Raw genomic sequence first — 23,044 nt, forward strand, 5'->3', positions numbered from 1 at the left:
ATTTAAATTTATAGCTTTATAAAATTTAAAGTGTTAAAATACTAATTTCTTCTTAAAGACTAAAAAACAAAAAGTTTCATCATTTAATTGGCAGATCAATTTTATTTTGCCTCGATCATTAGGATAATCCACAATTAGTCGAATTTTTATAGCTTTATAACAGGCAAAAGGAGACATCTCAAATCCCATAAAAAATTTATTTTTGATCAGCCGTCTATCTGACTGTCCGTCCGTCCGTCCGTAGATCTCAAAGACTACATGAGATAGAGTTATGATCAAATAGCAACCGAAATTTTAAAGCTAAAGCCGTGATTTCTGGTACATACAATAATATTTATAAACAGTATCTGTAATTCCTGACATTTTGTTATATAATTATTATTTTTCAAATACGGTTTTATTTAAAATGGGGAATCGGAAATCCCACTCGACAGTAGTTTTCTTACTTGTGTTAAGTAACTGTCTTTCTAAATAAATATGTGTGTGTACAGATTAGTGTTCTGCTTCGGTGTGTGATAAGTATTGTGATTGCAAGCCAATTGGCAAGGCGTATCTTGTAATCGATTTAAGTATTCAAAGGTTTTTCATAGAGCTGTTGGTTTGAAGATAACATATCTTTAAGTATTCAGTTCCCCTATCTAAACATTGGAAAGAAAAATGGAACGATAAGCAAAACTTATATTCAGATGAAAAAGAAAGAATTTATCATAAGTGTATTTATTAATTTTTAAATAGTAATTTATTAAGTAATTTACAAATTTGGTAAACACTATTTAAAGTAACCCAACTTTTCAAATCTGGGAAGCAAATACTTCACTTCTTCAACATATTTCTCGATGTAAAAAAGCTTTTTTACGAACTTCATTGCTCGTCATCATCTCAGAAAGATCGATGTCTCCTGCCTCAGCTGCAAATGGCATTGGCAACAATGTAAGGTAAAACATTTCTGAAATTATATAAAAATTAATATAGTTGTACATTTGGGGATTTCCTATTCATACTTACCAAAAATTTTATGACGGTATAATTGTCGCCAAAAGTCCACATAATTCGGGAGCTCACCCTTAAAACCAATTTTTTCTAAAGTCTCGACGAAAGTGTTGAAGTAAAAGTTAATAAGTTCCTTGTGATGATTTCGACGTTCATCCGGACCCATTAGCAAATAAATAGAGTAAAGGATATCGACGGATGGGAGACAAACATTACTCATTTGATAATCCAGAAGCATACAATCTTCCAAGCCACCAGTTGAGTTATGCTTAAACATCATATTACGTAAATGGAAGTCCCCATGGCACAAAATATAATAACCATCTGATTGACGATTTGATCTATATTCTTCTATTATATCAATAAATTTTTGAACAATATCTTTCTCAATGCTTTTAAAATAGGGCTTATACTTGGCAAACTCCGGAACCGAATCAATTAGTCCCAGGAAATTAGTAATTCCCGATGTCATAAAAGGGTCAGTCAATATATTAGGCATGGAAGTTATTGAATTTTTAAATTCTTTAAGGTAATCGGGATTCTGGAATATAATATTACCATTAATAGATATTCAATCAATATGCTCTTTTGATTGTCTTACCTCATTAAGAATCTTAAAGCTTACTGCATGGATTTTAGCCAATTTTGTATAAGCAGCCTTTAACTCCTCGATAGTCGCTCCTCGATCTCTTATGACCGTGTAACCCTCCACTACAAGATCGTCGAAAATCATAACTTGTCGTGGCTCCAAACTGTGATACAAACAAGGCGTGCATAACTTAGTCTCATCTCCAGATTGCCGCAAAATCTCTTCAAACTTAGGCAACGCTTTGGTGTACATGCCAATTTCTGTTTCAAAGATTTTGGAATTGTTCAGCAACTCTTTCTTATGGCCTTCTTCTTCCGGCATAGTTTTAATAATCAACGATTTCGAGAATTTTCCTTTTTGGGTTTCATACACAACTTTCGATCGGAACATCACACTTGCATAGTGATCTCCTTTAGCACTCGCTGGAGACATCACAACATCCAAAACTTTCAATTCTGGTTCCTTTAAATGCTGACTTAACACATCCCGGAAGAATTCTGCACTTAGCCACTTTGGCGCTATCAGTTCATCGGCATTATAGTCATTATTATTGTTCGTCGATGCCATTTTAGTTGCAATCAAACAAATCGATTTTACGAAGTGATCAATACGTCGCTTCGATAAGAAGTGAGCAGCGCTCTGTGGGAGACTGATTTTTATACGAATTGAATAGGAAGCGTGACACCTTTATCACAGACCATTGAACTGAGGGAACTATTTAGATTATTGTGAAATTACATAGCCCAGCTGTTTAGCTAAGTTACTTAGCACCCATAGAAAATGTAGATAACAAGCAGATAAACAAACGATTGAAACACCATGTTCTTAGAGACTTAAAGCAAATATTGCAAATTTCTCATATAAATTGGACCTAACTAAATTCAAAGAATAACGCTGATATAATGGGAATGTAATAATAATAATAAGTTTAAATGATCTCCAAAGCGAGATTTAAATCTGTAGATAATTCTTCTGTATTTATTGGTTTGGACTCGGATGAAGTTCTTCCTTTAAATGCTATACTTAAGTACATATTTTAAAGTTGTTATCTACTAATTTTATTGATGCAAACAATTTTGTGTATTCTTCAAAAATAACTTGATATTGCACAGCCTAGCACACTTTCGATTGCAGCTTTCTTAATTGTTTTATATATTGATTACTTTCGAATATGCCTTGTAATGCTTGACTGCTATTTTGCAAAAGGTTTTTTTTTGTCACATGTTCCTCATATCAAATGTGGTTTCTGATAACCCCGCAAATGTCTCTAGAGATAAGATTCCTAATACCTGACCTAGTAGAAGAGAAAAGCTGTTGTTGTATTAAAAACATAATTAAATAATCGCGGGGATTACCCCCATGCTATTTGTTAGGGAGCTTTGAATTTAAAATCCTTAGCTTTGTTCCTTCTTAAAAATAATAATCACATCCAGGAAAGTCTCTGCATCCATCCAGTCGGGTTAATCTTATGTTCATTATGTCTCGTTTTCCAATTTATAGATTCGTAAAACCAAAAAACTCATGTAAACTATTGGCCAGAATACCGCGCAATACCAATTAAAACTTTTCAAATACGAAAATGCTTTCGACCAGTAGTAAAACAAGTAAGAAAGCTACAGTCGAGTGTACTCGACTGTGAGATACCCGCTACCCATTTTGAATAAAAGCAATATATTTTGCGTTATATTTCTCAAAATATACCAAATATACTACAAAATACTAAAAATATACCAAATGGTATATGTGGTATATCGATATAGTGCCGCATTCAAAATATACCATAGACGGCACAATATACCAGATTGTCAGACAAACTAACTAAGAGCCCTAGTAGGTAGGAGTTTTTGCCCATACAAAAGTATTTCTTTAATAACATCGACAATTTTTATCTGATCGCTACAAAATTTTCAGGAATCATAACTACTATAGTATTTATTGTATATACCAAAATTCGTAACTCTAGCTTTAAAATTACGCTTGTTATTCGATTTTTTTGATTTGCGTGGGCGGAAGGGGGCGTGGCAAAAATTTGAAACAAACTTGATCTGCGTGCAAACATAACAAATGTTGTCGAAAAAAAATTATAGCTCTATCTCTTATAGTCTCTGAGATCTAGGTGTTCATACGGACGGACGGACAGACGGACAGACACACAGACACACAGACGGACAGACGGACATGGTTAGATCGACTCGGCTGTTGACGCTGATCAAGAATATATATACTTTATAGGGTCGGAGATGCCTCCTTCTACCTGTTACATACATTTCCTGCCGGCACAAAGTTATAATACCCTTCTACCTATGGGTAGCGGGTATAAAACAATATTCGCTCTTCGATTTTTATTTTCGAAGAGGCTTTGAGACTACTGTAACATATTAAGAGATATAAAGAGATGACTACATACTCCGTTTTTATGTTCTCTTTGTTTTTTCTCTTCTTATCTTATCATCAGAGAATAATAACTTGTATGGTTATTTAGATGGTTATTTAATTAAATCTGCGTTTAATGTGCTTGATGTCAAATTATCTCCAAACGAGTATCTTACGTTATCAACATCACTGACTAAATAATTCAAAAGCTCAGATTATTTGGTTCAGAGAGGCGTTAGAGAGAAGTTAATTTTATTAAAGTCTATTTTATATTAATGACACTCTTTTCGTCTGATCGTCTGTTCTACTATGTCATTAGCAAAACTTGTCTAACTATATTACTTGTTAATTAAATGCCTCGCTTATATTTACGATTTGTCAATGTAAATGTGAAATAAAGATAAAAAAAAAACTTGTATCCCAAGTTGCCTGATGTTCTCTTTTTCTATCGCTCTTTAAAATAGAGAATTCTAAAAGCTTTCAGACCTATAGAAATGTATATAAATGGGAAGCTCCTACAGAATGTTTTTAGTTTATTACGAAGTAACTATTCGAAAGCAGCAAATATGTCAACAAATCACGAGAACTGCAACTCTGATGAGCTAGAAGCTCCGCAATGGCTAGACGTGCAATTCTTCACGAAAATATTAAATAGTTATTTAAAGAAACCAGAGTTAAAAGTGCTCGACCTCAAGTTGTCTCCGGCCAGTGCCAAGGGCGATCACTATGCCAGTATCATGTTTCGAGCTGAAATTGTCTACACAACGCAAACTACAGAAAAATCTACTGTAAATCTAATCATCAAGACAATTCCTGAAGAGCAGGGTCACAAAAAAGACTTGTTGGACAATTCCCATGTCTTTCCAACTGAGATTGCTATGTACACGGAAATACTGCCAAAGTTTGAGAAGATACTTCGAGACGCAGGCGATAAAACAACACTCTACGCGCCCTGCGTTTATCACAGCTTGGAACCGCGTCAAGTGATCGTGTTTGAGGATCTGGTCGCAAAGGGTTACGCCGTTGTCAGAAACAGACCAGCGACCATAGAGGAGTTAAAATATGCTCTGGAAAAACTTGGCAAGTGGCATGCTGTCAGTCATAAGATAATAAAGGATCAGCCCGAATTATTTGAAAAGCTGCAATACGATGTGACCACATTGCCGAATATATTGAAAGAAGATTTCATGACGTCAGCTCTGTCGGTCTTCATAAACATGCTGGAGAATGTGCAAAGTTTAAGACCTTATAAAAAATACTTTGAATTAATGGAGGGAAAATTAGTTAATCGCTGGGTAGACGTTATTCGAGAATATCGAGAAAATCGCCAAGAAAATGGATACTATGTGCTCTGCCACGGCGATTTTCATCTAAGGAACATGATGTTCAAGGGCCCTGACTGCATGCTTCTAGACTTTCAAATGTCCTATGTGGGATCTATGGCTAATGATATTATTTATGCCATTTATATGCTATTCGGCACGGATAAACTTGGAAACCAATGCAATGAACTCATCTACCATTACTTTAAAACCTTCGTCGATACCCTCAAAATTATTGCCTTTAAAGGAAAGCTCCCAAGTTTGATCGAATTCCGACAACAGATCTTTGATAAAAGATACAATGGTATATGAACTCTCATAATAAGTAAACAAAATAATTGATTTCCCTTCCCTTAGACTTTCTTTTAATGACCACTCTGATGCCCACCGTAATGTTTATGCGAAAAGGAGAAGATGCAGCAGTGTTACTAGAGGGTGAGGATCAGAGAAGCAAATTACTCTATCAAAAAGATTTTCAAGCTGAATTGGAATATCTATTGCCAAGAATGCTTCATCTAGGTTACTTTGATCAGCTCTAAAAATAAATCATATAGAAAATATTACAAAATTTGCATAAACACTTTTAAAATAATTAAATAAAATTTGCATACTTGTATAACTTGTGTGAGCTACAAGCTCAGTATGCGTTATTTTCGCGATATCTTATCTTTTAGAAAGCAATTCAACTTTATCATTATCTTAGCTTAATATTGTAAAGATAGAAAGGACGATAAGCAAAACATGTTTTCTGATAAGAAAATAGTGATTTATCTATAATATACATATGTATTTCGATAATTATTTTAAATATTCTACATTTCTACATGTCACTTAAAGTAACCCAGTTTTTCGAATCTGGGTAGCAAATACTTCACTTCATCGATAAATTTTTCTATGAAAAATAGCTTTTTGCGAACTTCATTATTGGTCATCATATCAGTTAAATCGATATCGTTTCTCTCGCCTGCAAAACCCATGGGTAATAGTGTCATATAAAACAAATCTGAAATTACAAATTAAGGATTAAAATTATACACTTAAGGATTTCCATTTATCACTTACCAAAAATTTTATGACGATGTAATTGTCGCCAAAAGTCCACATAATTTGGAAGTTCAGCTTTGTAGCCAATTTTTTCTAAAGTCTCGACGAACGTGTTGAAGTAAAAGTTAATAAGTTCCTTGTGATGATTTCGACGTTCATCAGGACCCATTAGCAAATAAACGGAATAGAGAATATCGACAGATGGCGGACACACATTACTCATTTGAAAATCGAGCAACATACAATCTTCCAAGCCACCAGATGAGTTATGCTTAAACATCATATTACGTAAATGGAAGTCCCCATGACTTAAGATGTAATATCCATCGGTTTGACGATTTGATCGATACTCTTCTAGTATGTCAACAAGTAGAGGTACAAATGTTGTCTCGATACTTTTAAAAAAATTGCTTATATTTGGCAAACTCTGGCACCGATTCAATGAGTCCCAGAAAATTTGTAATTCCCGATGTTACGAAAGGATCAGTCAAAAAATTAGGCAAAGAAGATATTGAATATTTAAATTCTTTAAGGTATTCAGGATTCTGAAAGATATACATTTATATATAAGTAATTATATAATGTTTCAATCAAATGTGATCTTTTGCATGACTTACCTCATTTAGAATCTTAAAGCTTACTGCATGGATTTTAGCCAATTTGGTATAAGCTGCGTTTAACTCCTCGATAGTCGCTCCTCGATCTCTTATGACCGTGTAACCCTCCTCTACAAGATCGTCGAAAATCATAACTTGTCGTGGCTCCAAGCTGTGATACAAACAAGGCGTGCATAACTTAGTCTCATCTCCAGACTGCCGTAAAATCTCCTCAAACTTGGGCAATGCTTTGGTGTACATGCCAATCTCAGTTTCAAAGATATGAGAATTACTTAGCATTTCTTTTTTTATGACCCTCCTGTTCGGGCATGGTCTTGATAATTAACGATTTCGAGAATTTTCCTTTTTGGGTTTCATACACAACTTTTGAACGGAACATCACACTTGCATAGTGATCTCCTTTAGCACTTGCTGGAGACATCACAATATCCAAAACTTTCAATTCTGGTTCCTTTAAATGCTTCATTAATACTTCCCGTAAGAACTCTGCATTTAGCCACTCTGGCGCTACCAGTTCATCGGCATTGAAGTCATTATTATTTGTTTTCGATGCCATTTTAGTTACGTCTTTTTTAACGAAAGAAATGGACTTCCCGAAGTGGTCAATACGGTATTGTGATAAGAAGTGAACAAAGCTCTGTGGGAGGCTACGTTTTATACGATTTGTATAAGATGTTTGCCGCTTTTATCAAATACTTATTATGTGAAGAAACTATTCAGATTATTGTGAAATAATACGAAACATTTTTTTTTTTTTGCAATCTAATAATGACTTGGAGTTAAGTTACCCATAGATTGTTATTTCTTTATGACAACAATAATTGTTGATAACAAACAAATGAAGGCATCTAACTTAGACACCATTCTACATACTTGATCAACGTCAAGAATCGATATAATATAGCCATGCATATAACTCCGAGATCTACGAAAATTTAAGAAGAGATTGTTGTCATTTAGAAATTAGTCCCAAATGATATTCTGTAGATAAAATAATATATTGAACTCATGACATTGGGTATCTTACCGTCTAGCATCCACATTTTGTGTTTTATTCATTGATTACTTTAAAATATGCTTTGTAATGCATAATTTCTATTTTCTTAACTTTGTTAATCTACCAAATGTTAATTTTATCAAATGTGGTTCTGATAAGGAACATCGCAAATATCTTTGATGATAAGATAGCAAGTAACTGACCTAGTAGAAGTCAAAATTTATTGGCAAAATTTCAATGGGGGTAAAAATAATATTTATAGCATTTTTTCATAGTCAATTAGTCAAAGTATCCGCGTTGAGCAAAGCGTTTTAACAAATTTCTAGTCTCTTCAACGTAACCTTCAATCCGGTAAAAGTTTTGCCTTAACTCATCATTTTCTCGCCATTGAGTAACGTCGTCGAATTTTTGTTTTCCCGACTTAATGTAATACCTTAATGGCAGGAAAGTGGTCAGCAGAAATATTTCTGTAATAAAGGTAAATATTATTACTTATACCAAATTTTCGTTCAATCGCACTATTATCTTACCCAAATGCTTCTGCCGGAAATATTGTTGTTGGAATGTTTCCAAGAGCGGTGATTCTCCCTTGTAATTAATTTTTTTCAAGGTATCAGTAAAAATAGAAAAATAAAAGCGAATCAATTCCTCAAGATGGTTTTGCCTCTGATCAGGAGACAGCATCTGATAGGTTGCATAAATGATATCATTTGGCATTGGACCCACATTGCTCATTTGGAAATCGATAAGCATACAATCTTCCGCAACATTTGTAACTTTATCATGCTTGAACATCATGTTCCTGATGTAAAGATCTCCATGGCAAAGTACATAATAGGCATCATCTTGACGATTCTCACGATGCTCGACAAATGGCGCCCGAAAATTTTCTACCAAATTTTCTCGGATCCTTTCAAGGCTCGGCTTATAGCCCTTTAAATCAGGTACTTCATCCAGCATTCTGATGAAAAAATCAATACCGTACATAAAGGGATCTTCCGTAATTTTTGGCAACTCCATTAAACTGTATTTAAATTTTTGAAATACTTCTGGTTGATCCTTGATCATCTTGAAGCTCACAGCATGCCATTTGGCCAGCTTCGAAAAAGCTAGACGCACTTCATCCATGGTGGGCTCCCGATCACGCACGACAATATAGCCCAAGGGAACCAAATCGTCAAAAATCATCACTTGTTGTGGTTCCAAGCTGTGATAAATGCAGGGAACACACAATGATGTGTTATCGCCAGCTTCCCGAAGTACAGCTTCGAATTTCGGAAGAACTTCCGTGTACATGCCAATCTCCGTGCGAAAGATGTGCGACTCGTTAAGTTGCTCCTTCTTGAAGCCCTCCACTTGTGGCATCGTCTTAACGATCAGCGACTTAGATGCATTTCCCTGCTTGTTTGTGTATTCCACAACGACTCGAAACATTATGCTTGCATAGTGATCGCCCTTCAAAGTCGCCGGTGAGACTTTTATAGTTTTTACCGCCAGTTGTTCATCTCCCTCATGTTTGCTCAGCACCTGCTCCAAAAACTGCGTATTTAACCAGGAAGGCGCCTCCAACTCATCCGTAGTGAATTCATTGTTTTGATCCGCCATTGATAAGATAGTGTTAACAATTACGAGTATGTATGTACAAGAGACTTCTCAGCAATGTAAACTAATGGAAACTTTTCAGTCAACTGGTGCTACAATGATCAAAACAAAGCATTTTATCGATTGTGGCCAAAGCTTTTCTTGTAATTTCACAAATTGCATGGTTCAAAGCATGATACAATAACACAGTAGAGCTTTGTGATTAACCCTTAAATGGCGCATATGGTTTAATTGTTCATGATTGTATCCATCATGATACAATAACACAAGGTAGTCTCGTCGGCAAAAGCTATCCGTTATCTATCCCATACATAAGTGCGAGTGAAACGACTGCGCCTAGTGAGTGCGAAAGAATCGACAGTAGAGCTTTGTGATTAACCCTTAAATGGCGCATATGGTTTAATTGTTCCACTGTATTAAAAAGAGTTGAAATGTTTTTATAATTTAATTTTTTACAGTTTAGAAATTGATAGTAATCGTTATTTTTGTTTTTGATTACTAATTATTTTGTTCAGGTTTTTAATTCTATCATAAAGTTCAAATATATATAAAATATAATTGCAATCTGACATTTTGCCTTGCGCAAGGGTTAATATTTAGAGAAAAGATCGTCCGCATACAACCTTTCCCTTCAACAAGCACGAGCGCACTGAGCGATAACGGCTCGAAGCCGAACGAAAAGGCACACGACGAGACCATGATACAATAATACAAGGTAGTCTCGTCGGAAAAAGCACAACCTCTATAATCATACCAATGAGTGCGAGTGAAAGAGTCTCAGCACAGCAGTGTGAGCGAGACGACAATGAAATGCGCATTAACCCTTAGACGATGATATCAATATTTACATATTTTGAAGCTGATATTAATGTCTCCTTGACATATTTTTAAAATATAAATTGGTAATGAACAATATTAATAATATATATGAGAATTCTCTAATTCTCTAAATGTTTTTATTCTATCCGTGTTTACGGCATACATGGCAAAAAGTCATTTTGCATAAGGGTTAATTGCGCTAAAAATTCGTCCGCAGACAACCTCTTGCGTCGAAAAACGAATGCGTACTGACGAAAGCTTTTTCCGACGAGACTACCTTGTATAATTGTATCATGGACGAGACTACCTTGTATAATTGTATCATGGTATCCATGATACAATAATACAAGGTAGTCTCGTCGGAAAAAGCACAACCTCTATAATCATACAAATGAGTGCGAGTGAAAGAGTCTCAGCACAGCAGTGTAAGCGAGACGACAATGAAATGCGCATTAACCCTTAGACGATGATATCAATATTTACATATTTTGAAGCTGATATTAATGTCTCCTTGACATATTTTTAAAATATAAATTGGTAATGAACAATATTAATAATATATATGAGAATTCTCTAATTCTCTAAATGTTTTAATTCTATCCGTGTCTACGGCATTCATTGCAAAATGTCATTTTGCACAAGGGTTAATTGCAGAAAAAATTCGTCCGCAGACAACCTCTTGCGTCAAAAACGAATGCGTACTGACGAAAGCTTTTGCCGACGAGACTACCTTCTATAATTGTATCATGATGGTATCCATGATACAATTATACAAGGTAGTCTCGTCGGAAAAGCTTTCGTCAGTACGCATTCGTTTTTCGACGCAAGAGGTTGTCTGCGGACGAATTTTTCTGCAATTAACCCTTGTGGAAAACGACATTTTGCAATGTATGCCGTAGACACGGATAGAATTAAAACATTTCGAGAATTAGAGAATTCTCATATATATTATTAATATTGTTCATAAACAATTTACATTTTAGAAATATGTCAAAAAGACATTAATATTAGCTTCAAAATATGTAAATATTAATATCATCGTATAAGGGTTAATGCGCATTTCATTGTCGTCTCGCTCACACTGCTGTGCTGAGACTCTTTCACTCGCACTCATTGTTATGTTTAAAGTCGGACAGCTTTTTCCGACGAGACTACCTTGTATAATTGTATCATGATTGTATCATGGTTCAAAGCTTTTCACACAATGAAGTTATTTCACCAAACAAAACAATTCGAAAGCTTGCAAACAAAAAAGCTTTATTGAATACACTGCAAGCACTGAATTTCACATTGCAATAGGTCACAAATCTTGTTAGAAAATTAATCGGAATAATATAATAATTGTAATTTATGTAAAATTAACAAATATTTTGCAAATATGTTGAATGATATGTTTAATGATTATTCATGATTCATGATTATACATTATAATATATATATATATATATATATAAAATTAAATTAATTTATTTAAATTAAAATTACATCATAATACAAGTATTATGCTAACTATTATTTTTCAACTTAATTGGAATAGTGCAAATTAAATAATCCCATTTACAAATCAAACAATCGTTTTACTGTAAGCGATAACGATAAATGGTGCAAGATACTAATCGATACATTTTGCCAAAACAGTTGTTGACAACAATCAACAATTTGTTGATGCCCACAAATGGATGTGACGCTGGATAAGAAGCTGCAAGGATTTCAACTGGTTGCCCAGGAAAAGGTGCGTTTGCATCCATTTAAGTAATATCAATCAAATAAAAAAAATGATGGTGTGGCTGTGCAGTTGCAGGCCATACTATGCTCAATACCGGGCAAAAAGGAACTAATCTTGGAGCCTGAGCTTATCAAGCCGCTGGAACATGTTTGCACCGCCTCCTGGCTAAAGTAAGTCTTGCAATACGATCTACACATTCTGGACACTGGCTACGAAGTCTTCAATTTGCAGGCTGAAAGGCATTCAGCGCATTTACAAGCTCGATGCCAAGCAACGTGTGCCGCGTGATGCTGACCAAGTGCACATCTACATGATACGCAGCATGCTGGACACGTATCAAACGCTGCTACGCCAATTACAGCCGCTGGCCATGTCATCGATGTCGTCCAGTGAGTCACCCGATCTGGCGTTGCGCATGTTTCACATAATCTGTGTGCCCAGCTGCTATGCCTATTTCCATGCGCTGCTTGAACAGGCGGGCCTCTGGGGTCTGGTGCAGCTGCATCATTACAACTGGGATTTCATCTATCTGGATCATGGAGTGCTGAGTCTGGAGTTGCCCAATGTGAGTAATTAGTGACGAATTGTTAGTAATATTCAATTTCAGATAAGTCTTCGGGGAAATACATTTTATACTAAAAAACAAATTATAATTTAGGTTTATGTAATTAATAAGGACCTCAGTTAAGAATACTTTGTGGATTAGGTTTTAAAAATGTATTCAACATAGTAAAAAGATATATAGGGTTAATTATTGTCTGATTTAGGCTGAGGTTTAACATCAACTTACTAAGGTTTTGGATAATCTAAAGACATTCCTTAGCGGTACTTAGTAGTGTATTAGTGTTATTTGCCAAGTCTCTTTGGATTTGTTAAGGTAATTGTCGCGACTAATTGAATAATCAACGACCCCAAATGGTAAAAGCTGAGAGGCACAAGATCTTACTTGTGCAAAACTTACATGATTGAATATGACGAAGCTATGGAACAGATATACTATATATTGTATTATAATATCCACTTGGTGTCTTTTTAATTGCAGCTATACGAATGCCTTTACCTCCAAGGGAATAGTTCAGCCTTGCCTGCTGTGGCTCAGAGTTTGAGGCTGCTGCAAATGATTTGTGGACAGCCTGCGCTAACGCTCACATTTGGCAGCCACTCGGCGCAGCTGCTGCACGAGCTGCAAGCCCTGGGTCCAGTGCCCCAGGCAATAAACCCACCAGACTTTGGCGCTTGCCTCATCATCGATCGTGATAAGGATTATGCATCGACGCTGCTTACGCCAGCTATTTATGCTGGCCTGTTGCTCGAGGTATTTCAATTGCGCGCTGGAGAAATCAGCATTGACAATGCCAACAATAAAATAAGCAGCCAGAAGGTGCAGCTACTCCAGGGAAAGTCCGAATATCCACCCAAGTCCAGCAGCAAGCCAAGCAGCATTCGCCTTCATAGCGCCTGTGATGAGTTCTATGGCGAGAATCGTTACAAGCACTTTGCCCAGGCAAGCAGCTCTGTACGAGCACAGGTCAAGGCCTTGAGTCTTGAAGTGCAGAAACTAAACGACTTGAAGCTGGAGGAAATGCACGATTATGTGGCACGCAAGTTGCCCAAGTTAACCGAGCTAAAAGCCAAAGTGTTGCGGCATCTGAATGCGTCCGAGGTTGTCATAAAAATGCTGGGCAACTTTCGGCATCTGCAGACACTAGAGGAGGACATCTTGAACAATGTTTCACGCAAACGTCTGCTGTCCGAGATTGATATGCTGCTGACCACAGATGGACAACGGTACAACACGTTGCGTCTGCTGTGCCTACTGCATTTGTGTGTTGGAGTTGCACCCGATGAACTGCAACACTTCGCCCGCAACTATTGCAATATGTTTGGGCATCGCGAGCTCTGCGTCTTTCAGCAATTATCGCAGGCCGGACTTTTGCCTGCCTTGCAGCCGGAACGCAAGAGCTCAACGAAACTGCTGTCGAACTTGCCGTTGCCTAAGTTCCAGCAAACGGAATTCCAGGCCAACGCCAATCGTCTTAAGCTGTTAGCCTCCTCTGCAGATGCCGAGCAGTCAGCTGCCGCTGGCGTAGACGCCGCAGCCCGAGCTGCTTCCAAAACCTGTCCCAGCTTTGTATTCAACGGCACTTATGTACCTCTAATAGCACAACTGTGTTCCATTCTGCTCAATGCCAGCAACGCCGATCAATTGGCCACCAAACTGGCCATGATCGAGGGCCTGCAAATGTGTGTACCTGGTGGTCAGACAACTACTCCTAAAGCCTATGCGGCGCAAGTCAAGACAGCAACAGGCGAAGCCAATGATGTGTTCCCTCTGCGGCTGCGAAACTTGTTTGTGTTTGTGGTAGGCGGTGCAAGCTATGCAGAAATTGCCGCCTGTGACTTGGTGGCCAAGCTGACGAATGCCCAAATAACTGTTGCATCTGATAAACTTTTAGCTGGCAGCGATTTAATCGCAGCGGCTTTCAATCACTGAATACATGAATCTACTACTATTACTGACATGACAACTATTTAACTATTCTAAAAATAAAATGTGGTATTTTGAAATCATAAATCATGTATTTAATAGATGATTAATTGAATCTATATAATATCAAGCCAGCTTGCTTTGAAACGGCAAACTGGTTCATGTCATTCACAAGACAAACTGACTGACTTTTATCAATAAGTCAGGAGAAAGAATTATAAATATATAATATTATATGAGAAATGGTTAACTATTTGTATTTTTATAATAAAATGTTGTGCTTTATTTCGAATTTATCCATTTAATAATTTAATGTATAACAACTGGTTTATTAAGTTAAAAAACATACTGTGTTTTGAGCCTCAACTTATTCACAAAAATATTATCTACACAATGAAAAAATGTTGAATATTTCTTTTAATAAATCATCTCGATTTTCCGCCAGTCATGCCAGGCACACGGTACAAGAACTCGCCATCGTCATCGTAGTAGGCGTCCTCCACACGATATGTGGCACCCTCGCGATATAACTTGCGTGGTATTACAATGCGGTCCTTTATCCTGCTCATCTCGTACTTGCGCTGGTCTGCCACGCTTACAACTACCTCACTGGGCTCGAACTTCTGCACAAAGTTCGGCAGGATGCCAGTGCCGCTGGGATTGGGCAATGGCCTGTCTAGGTCGGGATTTTGTTGGGGCAACAACTGGAGTTCCTTAAGCTCTTGCAGGCGCATTTTACGCTTGTTCGTCACCTTGTCTAGCAAATATGTTTCCTCATCGCCTTCGGGTCGCTTTGGACTTTCGACTCTCTGACCAGGATTGTTCAATGCCACTTGCTTTGGTGTGTTCTGTCCATTTCCCAGCAGCGCACGAAATTCATTTGTTTGGGGCACTGGCAGTTCAGGACGTGCTGGCCACTGTTCTGGTGACAACTGCTTTAGATCCTGCTGGCGACGTTGCGCAAACTTCTGCAGATGCTGCAACAGCTCTGGCGGCACGTCAGGACATTTGCCAGCTCGCAATTGCGCCCAGTTGCGCATTACGCCGGCGTCGTGTGAACGAATGCGTTCCACATTTAGTGGTCGCCATTTGGAGCGCAGCAACTTTTGCACAACTTCCGGTGTTGCGGGAAAACTCTCAGCTAAGCGCGCAATATTCCATTCCTCAGAATCACGTTCATGTAGGAGTCGCATTTGCTCCTTTTCCGCGTAGAGGAGCAAGTTAGGTAATTTGGCAGCTCGAAAGTATTTGTGCTTGATCATGAACTGACGCACCCGATCGCGGTTTTGATGGCGTTCCGCCTCGTGTTGTCGATATGTGCGACCGGCGGACATAAAATCCGATTCCATGTCCGCATAATCCTCGCTAGCTTCGTGATTTTGTTGTGATTCCTGCAGCTGGTAGCTTATGCCGGGATTGGCGCGACGCGGTACTCGAGCTTGAAGCGCCCAGTGAGCTGTGCAGAAATTCCGAACAATGAGTCGCGCACTCATTATAAATATATTTTTTAGCTTGTTATTTAATTATTGCGTTTAGCGGAATAGAGAGACAGTAATGATATTCCATACAGCAATTAATCGATAACTTAAAAATATGCAAGGCGATGTTTATAAGCAACGATATAAAATACTAAATTGGTATAATTTTAAAACATCGATACACCTTGCTTATGGTCTCCCTTCCCTAATATTTAGTTGGACGCCGTATTTCGCGAATTACTTAAATTGTTTTTTGTGTTTATACTTCAAAAACAGAGCAATAAAAAAAATAGCAATATGTCCACGCCGAATAACGAAGCCGGTGGCGGGAACTTAATGGACGAATTCGAGGAAGCCTTTCAAGCCTGCCTGCTCTCGCTAACAAAACAAGAACCAAACTCCGGCACCAACAAGGAGGAGATCGAATTGGAAGTGCAAAAGACAACAAATCGCTTCATCGATGTGGCACGCCAAATGGAAGCTTTCTTTCTGCAAAAACGATTTCTCGTTTCCACACTAAAGCCGTACATGCTCATCAAGGACGAGAATCAAGACCTCAGCATTGAAATTCAACGTAAAGAAGCCTTGCTGCAGAAGCACTACAATCGTCTGGAGGAGTGGAAGGCATGCTTATCCGACATCCAGCAGGGCGTGCACAATCGTCCCACACAACCTATGATGGCAGGGCCTTGTCCCACCGGCATGCCACCAATGGGAGGTCCTGGACCACGTCCTGGCATGATGGGTGGCATGCCGCCAGGTGGAATGCCGCCGGTGGGGCAGATGCAGCCAGGACAGCAGCATCTGTTGCAGGCGCAGCAATGCAGCAGCTGCGTATGATGGGCAAACTGCCGCCCAAGTAAATTAGTTAGTAACTTTAATCCTAAGTCAAATTTTAATAAACCTATAAAAAACAATTGTTTAGTTAATATTTGAATTAAAAATGAGCATTATGTTTATCGTATTCTGTGCCATTTATTGTTATTCTTCTGCGTGTGTAGTTAAATTTTGATTCGACCTTTGATGAAAGATCCGTATATAATAGCTAATATTTCTAGGTATTATTACTCATACATATAATAATGTTCGTCTGTTTTGTTTTTGTTTACTTTTGTGGTTTGTCTGATGTTGGGTATTGGTATCGGTATCTAATATAATTCTAAACGTATTAGGACAGTTTTTAACTTAAAGTCAGGCATACAAACTATATATATAATTATATATATGGGCTATATTTATGTATAGTTGTGTGAGAAAACAAAGCGAGTTCGCGCGACTCGATTTAGGTTTCCAATGAAAAGATATCCATTAACTAACATTAAATCGAAATCGAAAAAAAAAACCACACATGTGTGTAAATGAAGTAATCGCTTTTGCTATCCATCCAAACTCAATCAGTGTGCGCATCATCATTGTATATTCCTCTGATTTCCGACATCTAATCAATTTCGTATACCTTGTCCGCCTCAAAGCCCGTTGCATTGGCTGCGTTTGGCGCAACAGCAGCTCCATCAACTGCTTGTCCAGTGCCTTGATTGTAACCCGCCGCCGATGGATGCTGATTGGCATAAAGCAATGGATTCATGTACATGCCGCTGGGATGCACGATGTGCGTGTGCAGCTGCAGCAGGTCCTTGTACATGGTCGGATCTCCATTGTTCATCTCATTGTACAGTTGCTGCAGATAGCTAGGCACTAGCTGTATAACCTGATTCTGAGTTAATTCCGGATGATCTTTGGATATCTTCATGTTCAGCAACTGCAGCAGAATATCGGAGCGGAAGCCAAAGATCTTATTGGAGGTCACACTGCCAGAGGCATTACCAAACTGACTGGCTACCGTCGCTCCAAAGGCATTACGATCGTAACTCATGTACTGGGATGCTTGGACGGCACGCGTCTTCTCTGCCTCGTACTCAGCCCAAGCGGACTTGCGCTCCTCTTCGGTCAGATTCTCGTGCTCCTCCTGTTCCAGCAACGAGTCGTGCTCGTGGTACTTAAATATCAGATTCTCATGCTCTGTCAGCAGTTCGGCAAACAAACGATCTTTGGGCAGCAGAGGCATTTCTCGTTCAACGCTTGGCTTCAGCTCATACGTGTACAATTCCATTAGATCCGTTTGATTGTAATGCCTAGAGATTTGCTGCTCATCGATCACACGCTTAGCCGTTGCCTGCTTGGCCACCTGACGCTCGTAGACCTTCTGTTCCATAGTGCCCATGGCAATCAAACGATAGATGTAACAGGGCTTCACCTGACCAAAGCGATACACACGAAAGATGCTCTGAGTGTCATGTGAGGGATTCCAGGAGACATCAAAGATGACCACACGATTGGCAGCCACTAGATTAATACCCAATCCGCCAGCACGTGTCGAAATGAGAAAGAGACGTGCACGTAAGTTGGTTGCATTGTTGAACTTCTTACACATGGCTTCACGCTGTTCCACGCTGCATGATCCGTCCAGACGAAAGTAATCCTCGCCAGGTGACCAGCAGCCCTTGAAGTTACCCACATCGCCTACATCAAGAATAACATGAAATCAAATGTGAAGATTCAATTTCGTAATTTGAAACTCACCCTCAAACTCGTAGTTTTTGGTGTTGCTATCCACCAGAGAGAGAAAATGCTCGATGACATCGAGAGATTGCAGGGACTGCGAGAAGACCAACAGCTTGTCACCAATGGCCTCGCACTGTTGCAACAATCGCAATAGGATGAGTAGCTTGGGGGAATGATTAACGTTGTTCAACTCCTTCTCCTCGACAAATGGCTTCCACCACTCGGATGGATCATCCTTCTGCACAGCTGGTCCGCTCAGCAGCTCCACATCCGAATCGCTATCCACCATACCAGAGCGTACACCATTGCGGGTCTTACGACTCTTGACTTTGCTGCCGCCAGCGGCATCGTTTGAAACAAGCGTTAAGCTAGCATCCGACTTGAAGGACTCGGCGCTGTCCGATGAATTCGAAGCGGCGTCTTCCTCCTCGGACTCGTCGCATATGAAACCTTCCATTTCATCAGAGTCATCGTTGCTGAGCAGACGCTTGGCAATAACATTGTCGCTATTCACGCGCAAATTCATCGGATGCGTCCAGATGCGTCGCAAGTCTTGAAAATCTTGAAACAGTCGCGCTCCCTTGCCGCAGATATCGGAGCTGGCCTGATCCCGATGCGTGGTCATATAGTAGCCATACAACTGCTGCTGCAACTCTGACAACGTGGTGTACACCACATATTCGTGCTTGGGTGGCAAATAAGGAGCCAGCACTGAGTAATCGCGCCGTTGAATGCAACCCTCGAGCAGCTTGTGCAGAATATGCGACCGATGCTTCATCAGACGCAGATCGCGGTCTGTGGAATCAGTGTACTGGCCATTGCTAATGGGATTGACAAACCGATTCATATACTCCTTGTAGGTGCCCAGCAGATTGGGCTTCACGAACTGAATCATGCAATAGTCTGTGAACAGAATAAAATATTTGTTAGATTCAATGGAAAACAAGCAATTCAGTTGCCAACTTACATTCTTTGAGATTGTTTTGGAGCGGCGTGCCAGTGAGAACAATGCGCCGTTTGCTGCGCATCCGGGTGACCGCTTTGCTAATCGAAGTCTTCTCGTTCTTCAGCAAATGTCCCCTCGTCACAAACAACTAGATCTGGCCCCGGATCAACGAGTGCTTGCTGCAGCTGCTCGCGTTGCTTTTTTGCGCAATCCTTTGGCCTTCTCGTTGGCCAGAATGCGATACATATCATAGCCCAGAATGCAGACGCCGCCCTCCTCGAACCATTCGTGCAACTTGAAGATGCGCGTCGGTTTATCCTTGTATTTGGAAATGTCATAGACCTCAATGTCACGTCGATGAGCAAATCCCATCCAATGCACAAACTCTCGTGCCCAATTGTTCACAGTGCTTAGTGGTGAGATGACCAACACACGTTCCACTCCCGTGCGTCGCGTATTGATGAGTAGCGTGTGCGACAAGGTAACCACCTGCAAGGTCTTGCCCAGACCCATGCAATGGGCCAGAATGCAACCGGAGCCGGAGTTTTTCTCGCTCTCCTTTAGCGTCTCGAAGCAAGCATCCCACATGAACTTCACGCCATCCACCTGATGGGGTTTCAGCTTCTTCAGCAGACCCTTGTCCACTTGCAGTAGCGCCTTCTTGGAGTCCTCGTCGAAATCGAGCACTAGCTCGTTGATTTCTACACTCTCAGATTTCTCAAAAATTCGATTATAGAGCTTTTGGCGCTCCTCGATGCGTTTGCGTCGATCATCCTCCTCTTTGGCCGCCTCCTTGGTGCTCAGATCCAAGTCTTTAGTTTTGATAATTTTACGAATGTGCTTGCGCTTGTTCTTGTTCTTCTCATCGTCATCGCTTTCGCCGCTGGAATTCTTTTTAATTCGTCTCCGTTTCTTTTTATTTTTCTTGTCCTCGGGTTCGAAATCAGATGAATCATTTGCAGAGCCACCCGCATCCTTTTTGCCCGCAAACGTGCGACGTTTTCGTTGCGGCATCACCTCGCTGCCGCTGCTATGAGCAGCCTCCTCTTCAGCCTCAGCTTCGACATCGGATTTGTTTTGTTTATCGTCGCTATCTTGATCCGATTCCGCCTGATCATCTAGTGCATCTTTGTAATCAGAATCGTTGTCGCTATCACTGGCGCTTTTCTCACGTCGATTGCGTTTTGAAGTGCTCGCTTTTTCCATCTCTGTATCTGTGCTCATCCTTCGCTTCGAATCCGATTTCTTTCCGTTGTCGATGTCGTTGGAGACTTGGACTTTTGCTTCCGGTGCTTTTGTTGTTACTTTTTCGGCTGATTTTGCTTTTGCTGCTGCCTTGCTTGTTGTTGTTTCGACTGTCTTTGATTTTGCAGCTGCTTTGTTTGTTGTTTTTTCGGATGCTTTGACTTCTGGTTCGCCTTCGACTTCGGCTAATGTTGCTGGCGGCTTCGTAGGCAGCTTCGTGCGCTGGATGCGCACAACACAACGACGCAGCGTCCTTTTAATTGGCTCCTCGTTGAGAGTGCTGCTGTCGCTATCGATCAGCAGTTTGCTGAGCAAACTCTTCTTATTCACCGGCGGCTTCTTTCCACTCACTTTGCTCTTTATCTTGTTATTGGAGCTGGTGCTGGAGGATGTTGAATTGATGCGTGTTTGACGAGCTCGTATTGGATTTCGCACTATGATGTCTTCTTCGTCCGTGTCGTCTTCACTGTCGCTCAGCTCTACAATGGAAACGTTATTGTTCCGGCTGCGACGTGACGATCGAACACTGAGAATCTTTGAGTCTGAGTTTGCTTTTGGCGTTCTGACGTTCGCCGAGTTGCGTGTTGATCGAGCGTTGTTGCTGCTGCTGTCCGGCTGGGCCAAGAGTTTCTCTAGCGGCACAATGCTTATTTTAAATGCTGGCTTCTCTTCTTTCTCTTCTACAGTACTTTGCTGTTCTTGTTGTTCGTCAGCAGAGTTGCCAACTTCGTTTAATGCATCTCCGTTACCAATTGTGCTGTTACTTTTTTTGCTACCAGATTTTGTTTCATTTGTTTTTGTTCTTGAATTCTCTTTGACATTGTTGTCTATTTTTTCAGATTGCTCAGTTGGTTGTCTTCTTTTTGTACTTTTGCTGCCGCTGCTGCTCTTCTTCTTCGAGCTCTTGACGTCGCTGTTGCCGTCGCAGTCAGCGTCACCGTCCGCTTGATTGATCAAAGAAGTTCCAGCAATTGTCTCCCGAGAATCTGTCTTTTCCTCTCCCATAGGTAACGGTGTATTCGTGCTTCCTTGCTACGCGTCCCAATTTTAAACAAAACTATAAAAAGACAAATTTGTACAACGAAGAAAATTAAGATACTAACACATTTGCACATCTATATATGTATATGCATATAATTGAAATCTGCAATGCAACAAAGTGTTTATTCCAGCTGCATATTTATTGAGCGTCCGCTTTCGGCGTTTTTGTTGCGCTCTGCTTCTTCTTTTTTCTTGGAGTTTTTTCTTATTTTTTTTTTTGCAAAACTCATCGGCTTTTTTCTAAGCTAATGCTATTAGCTTATTATTTAAGACTGAATTATCCGAGCTTATTTACTTGCATAAAGAAAATTCTAATTTATGCGCTATTCATAATTCAACAAAACAACACAAAAAACATCTTAATTTTATTAAATTTTCAACATTCCGCCGCCGCGCTTTTTGGCACAGACGCGTACCACACACACATGCACTATACTCACACGCACACACGCATGTATTATACATACACAGGCAGAGGTGGCACTCACCGATTGCAATTTTTCATTTGCGTTCTGATTTCGCATAGATCTTGCACCTTGCATCCATTAAATATATGTTTAAACAAATATAATTACTAACGACAAAATGATTTATGTAGATTAAGAAAACGAGAAGCAGTGCGCTGCCTACGCCGCCGCTAAAAAAATTTATTTGCTGGTATACACAGCACACAAGCACACAGATGTTGTTAATGGCCAGGGCAACTCTAGTGCCGACATTAGAGATGAGCAAAATAATAGTGCAATTGTTAACTATATCTTTTAAATTGAAATTGTTGCAATGGTCAGGAAGTTGTTGTATTTACGTATTTTCATAGGATTGAAGTTTTTTTTTTGAAGTGATTTTATGAATTGTGAAATGTGTTACATTATATTACAAAATCAGTAAATTGTAGACTATACCCCCAGCTGTTGGAATGGCGTTGCCAGTTTTTGATTTATGCGACAGGTGCTGCCAACGCGAACCGAAAATAAAAAGTAATAATGGAGAGGAAGCATGCAACTGAACCATCGAAACATCGATTTCATTACCATCGATGGCAAAAAACAATAGAGTCGGCAACTATCGGATTTTATGTTTTGGTATATTTCATCGGCGATTCTGCTTACGAGCGCACTGCGGGTTACGTTAAGAAATGTATTTTTCATGAAAAGATTAAAGATACAACTTTTTATTTATTTATTAATACATGAATTATATCCAGA

At 39.4% G+C, this 23,044-nt stretch overlaps 8 protein-coding genes across 9 annotated transcripts; 3 read left to right on the top strand and 5 right to left on the bottom strand.

Moving 5' to 3' along the window:
• Positions 1 to 495: 495 nt before the first annotated feature.
• On the bottom strand, positions 496 to 7,825 carry LOC133837396 (uncharacterized). 2 transcript variants are annotated; one of them, XM_062268143.1, is made up of 3 exons: positions 6,936 to 7,825; positions 1,006 to 1,531; positions 496 to 946 (listed from the first exon to the last, which is right to left on the bottom strand). In XM_062268143.1, exons 1-3 carry the CDS (start codon positions 7,212 to 7,214, stop codon positions 822 to 824), a joined length of 930 nt encoding a protein of 309 aa, XP_062124127.1. In that variant the 5' UTR covers positions 7,215 to 7,825; the 3' UTR covers positions 496 to 821. The 2 variants fall into 2 exon arrangements, with proteins under 2 accessions (XP_062124127.1, XP_062124126.1); XM_062268142.1 differs by lacking the exon at positions 6,936 to 7,825 and adding an exon at positions 1,592 to 2,369 and having other exon boundaries at positions 501 to 946.
• LOC133837395 (uncharacterized) lies at positions 4,501 to 6,548 on the top strand. Its single transcript, XM_062268141.1, has 2 exons — positions 4,501 to 5,578; positions 5,632 to 6,548. Exons 1-2 carry the CDS (start codon positions 4,519 to 4,521, stop codon positions 5,811 to 5,813), a joined length of 1,242 nt encoding a protein of 413 aa, XP_062124125.1. The 5' UTR covers positions 4,501 to 4,518; the 3' UTR covers positions 5,814 to 6,548.
• Positions 6,005 to 6,601, bottom strand: LOC133837397 (uncharacterized). The gene is made up of 2 exons (XM_062268144.1): positions 6,337 to 6,601; positions 6,005 to 6,277 (listed from the first exon to the last, which is right to left on the bottom strand). The coding sequence occupies exons 1-2, from the start codon at positions 6,599 to 6,601 to the stop codon at positions 6,102 to 6,104; spliced, it is 441 nt and encodes a 146-aa protein (XP_062124128.1). The 3' UTR covers positions 6,005 to 6,101.
• A 261-nt stretch (positions 7,826 to 8,086) lies between the features above and the next one.
• LOC133837394 (uncharacterized) lies at positions 8,087 to 9,683 on the bottom strand. The gene is made up of 2 exons (XM_062268139.1): positions 8,463 to 9,683; positions 8,087 to 8,399 (listed from the first exon to the last, which is right to left on the bottom strand). The coding sequence occupies exons 1-2, from the start codon at positions 9,535 to 9,537 to the stop codon at positions 8,212 to 8,214; spliced, it is 1,263 nt and encodes a 420-aa protein (XP_062124123.1). The 5' UTR covers positions 9,538 to 9,683; the 3' UTR covers positions 8,087 to 8,211.
• A 2,264-nt stretch (positions 9,684 to 11,947) lies between these two features.
• Positions 11,948 to 14,710, top strand: LOC133839468 (vacuolar protein sorting-associated protein 33B). The gene is made up of 4 exons (XM_062271052.1): positions 11,948 to 12,085; positions 12,149 to 12,249; positions 12,311 to 12,644; positions 13,122 to 14,710. The coding sequence occupies exons 1-4, from the start codon at positions 12,029 to 12,031 to the stop codon at positions 14,571 to 14,573; spliced, it is 1,944 nt and encodes a 647-aa protein (XP_062127036.1). The 5' UTR covers positions 11,948 to 12,028; the 3' UTR covers positions 14,574 to 14,710.
• Positions 14,711 to 14,840: 130 nt separating this feature from the next.
• Positions 14,841 to 16,137, bottom strand: LOC133839479 (uncharacterized). The gene has a single exon (XM_062271068.1). It carries the CDS (start codon positions 16,058 to 16,060, stop codon positions 14,993 to 14,995), a length of 1,068 nt encoding a protein of 355 aa, XP_062127052.1. The 5' UTR covers positions 16,061 to 16,137; the 3' UTR covers positions 14,841 to 14,992.
• Positions 16,138 to 16,257: 120 nt separating this feature from the next.
• LOC133839485 (mediator of RNA polymerase II transcription subunit 28) lies at positions 16,258 to 17,009 on the top strand. The gene has a single exon (XM_062271074.1). The coding sequence runs from the start codon at positions 16,343 to 16,345 to the stop codon at positions 16,883 to 16,885; it is 543 nt and encodes a 180-aa protein (XP_062127058.1). The 5' UTR covers positions 16,258 to 16,342; the 3' UTR covers positions 16,886 to 17,009.
• LOC133839470 (transcriptional regulator ATRX homolog) lies at positions 16,996 to 22,533 on the bottom strand. The gene is given in 6 exon segments (XM_062271054.1): positions 16,996 to 18,565; positions 18,626 to 19,510; positions 19,575 to 19,686; positions 19,688 to 19,756; positions 19,758 to 21,855; positions 22,328 to 22,533. Coding segments are annotated over 5 exon segments (4,194 nt in total). The 5' UTR covers positions 21,804 to 21,855; positions 22,328 to 22,533; the 3' UTR covers positions 16,996 to 17,483.
• Between the last annotated feature and the right edge of the window lie 511 nt (positions 22,534 to 23,044).

Source organism: Drosophila sulfurigaster, chromosome 2R, assembly GCF_023558435.1.
Source record: "Drosophila sulfurigaster albostrigata strain 15112-1811.04 chromosome 2R, ASM2355843v2, whole genome shotgun sequence".
In the NCBI taxonomy this organism is placed as follows: domain Eukaryota; kingdom Metazoa; phylum Arthropoda; class Insecta; order Diptera; family Drosophilidae; genus Drosophila; species Drosophila sulfurigaster.